General features: G+C 53.7%; 1 protein-coding gene across 1 annotated transcript; it reads left to right on the top strand.

Moving 5' to 3' along the window:
* The first annotated feature begins 309 nt into the window (after nt 1-309).
* On the top strand, nt 310-1,665 carry LOC133051846 (melanoma-associated antigen B2-like). The gene is made up of 2 exons (XM_061136498.1): nt 310-553; nt 695-1,665. The coding sequence occupies exons 1-2, from the start codon at nt 310-312 to the stop codon at nt 1,663-1,665; spliced, it is 1,215 nt and encodes a 404-aa protein (XP_060992481.1).
* The last annotated feature ends 226 nt before the right edge of the window (nt 1,666-1,891 follow it).

The raw sequence follows: 1,891 nt of genomic DNA, 5'->3' as shown, positions 1-1,891 counted from the left end.
TAAAGATGAGCTGAGAGGACCGCAATGCCAGTAAATCCAAAGCAGGGCTGAGAGGATGCAGAGGGAAAATCGAAGGCCTCAGTTCCTCCTCTGTGGGATTCTGTGGGGACAGCTGAGCACGAAACAGGAGCCTTGTGGGTTCCTCGGGCAGTGTCCTCAAGGACACCTGCAGAGGCGGCCTTTGATAAAGGCAAGGTGGAATCTCCCCATTTTAAGTTGCTCACATCGCCTCATTCTCCATCCTCTAGGTGCACCAATCTCCTGTCCTTTGACCCAGACTCCTGCCTGTAGTTCCTGTCCACGGCCATCATGCCCCGTAGGCAGAAGAGTAAGGTCCGTGGTCATGAGAAACATCACCAGGCCCGGTCTGAGACTCAGGGTCTTCATGATCAAGCCACCACATCTAGGGGAGAAGAGACCACCTCCTCCTCCCTTCCTGATGTAGAGAGTGCTCCCTCAAGCTCCTCAGGTGCTGGCACCCCGAAGGAGCCTCAGGGACCCCAAGGCACCACCAGTGCTGCTGCAGGTGCTATACCCAAAAGATTTGGTGTCTGTGGTGCAGCACGCTCAAGAGCTGATGTCTGTGGTGCAGCACGCTCAACAGATGATGTCTGTGGTGCAGCACGCTCAAGAGCTGATGTCTGTGGTGCAGCACGCTCAAGAGCTGGTGTCGGTGCTGCAGCACGCTCAAGAGCTCGTGTTGGTGCCACAGCACGCCCAAGAGCTGGTGTAGGTGCCGAGGGCCAAGGTCAGGGAGGTGGAAATTCCTCCCAGGCCTCAGCTGCTGCTGAGAGCTCTCACACAGATCCTCTGACCATGAAGGTGCAGGTGTTGGTGCAGAAGATGCTGTATAAGTATAAAGAGAGGGAGCTCATTAAGAGGTCAGAAATGCTGAAGGCAATCAATAAAAGGTACAGGGGGCAATTCCCTGAGATCCTCAGGAAAGCCTCGAAGCACATAGAGATGGTGTTTGGCCTGGTGCTGAAGGAAGTCAGGCCGGACGGTCACTCCTATATCCTGGTGAGCAACCTAGAACTCAGTGACAGTGAGTCTATGAGAGGTGACCGGGGGCTGCCGAAGAATGGTCTTCTGATGCCTCTTCTGGGTGTCATCTACATGAATGGCCACCGCCTCTCTGAGGAGAAGATCTGGAAGGTCCTGAATTTTCTGGGCATCTATGATGGAAGAAGGCACTTCATCTTTGGAGATACCAGGAAGTTCCTCACAGAAGATCTGGTGCGGGAAGAGTACGTGGAGTACCGCCAGGTGCCAGGCAGTGATCCCCCTCGCTATGAGTTCCTGTGGGGTCCGAGAGCACTCATGGAATCCAACAAGATGAAAGTCCTGGAGTTTTGGGCCAAGGTCAATGATACGGTCCCTGCTACCTTTCTGGAGCATTTTGAGGAGTCTTCCGGAGAGGTAGTAGAGAGCACCAGCCCCAGAGCTGTAGCCAGCGTTGGCACTTCTGCCTCGGGCAGGGCTGGCACGTCTGTCTGGGATACTGCAGGCATTTCTTTCTCGGTCTGGGATGGCCCTTCTGCTGTAGCCCAGGCTGAGCATCCTGCCTCAGCCATGCCTGGCATTTCTGCTGCAGCCAGTGCTGGCCCTTCTGTCTCGGCCAGTGCCCACGCTAGGGCCGCATCCAGCTGGTCATCTCGCCCCTAGTGTGGGCTGAAGGCCATTCTTCACTTTGTGTTCAGAAAAGCCTGTCATCAGCCTGTGTTCCTGTTGACTTGCCCCTCCCCCCCCCAGTTTTCAGTTCTTTCTTTTTTCAACAGAAAGTGTATTTAGGTTGATGATACAAGTATTTGAATAACATGGGTCACACACACTTTGCTGTTTGTCAAATTTATGAGTAGGAATTTTGGTTTTGGAAATGCATATTGGAAAT

The sequence above is a fragment of the Dama dama genome, chromosome X, assembly GCF_033118175.1.
Source record: "Dama dama isolate Ldn47 chromosome X, ASM3311817v1, whole genome shotgun sequence".
NCBI classification, from domain to species: Eukaryota; Metazoa; Chordata; class Mammalia; order Artiodactyla; family Cervidae; genus Dama; species Dama dama.
This window is presented reverse-complemented; position numbering and strand designations above follow the sequence as displayed.

What these genes read in the sequence shown, in the direction of transcription:
- LOC133051846 (XM_061136498.1), top strand. Translation starts at nt 310, where the DNA reads ATGCCCCGTAGGCAGAAGAGTAAGGTCCGTGGTCATGAGAAACATCAC. An exon ending in ACCCAAAAGATTTGGTGTCT is followed by an intron (nt 554 to 694) that starts GTGGTGCAGCAC and finishes CACGCTCAAGAG; the next exon opens with CTCGTGTTGGTGCCACAGCA.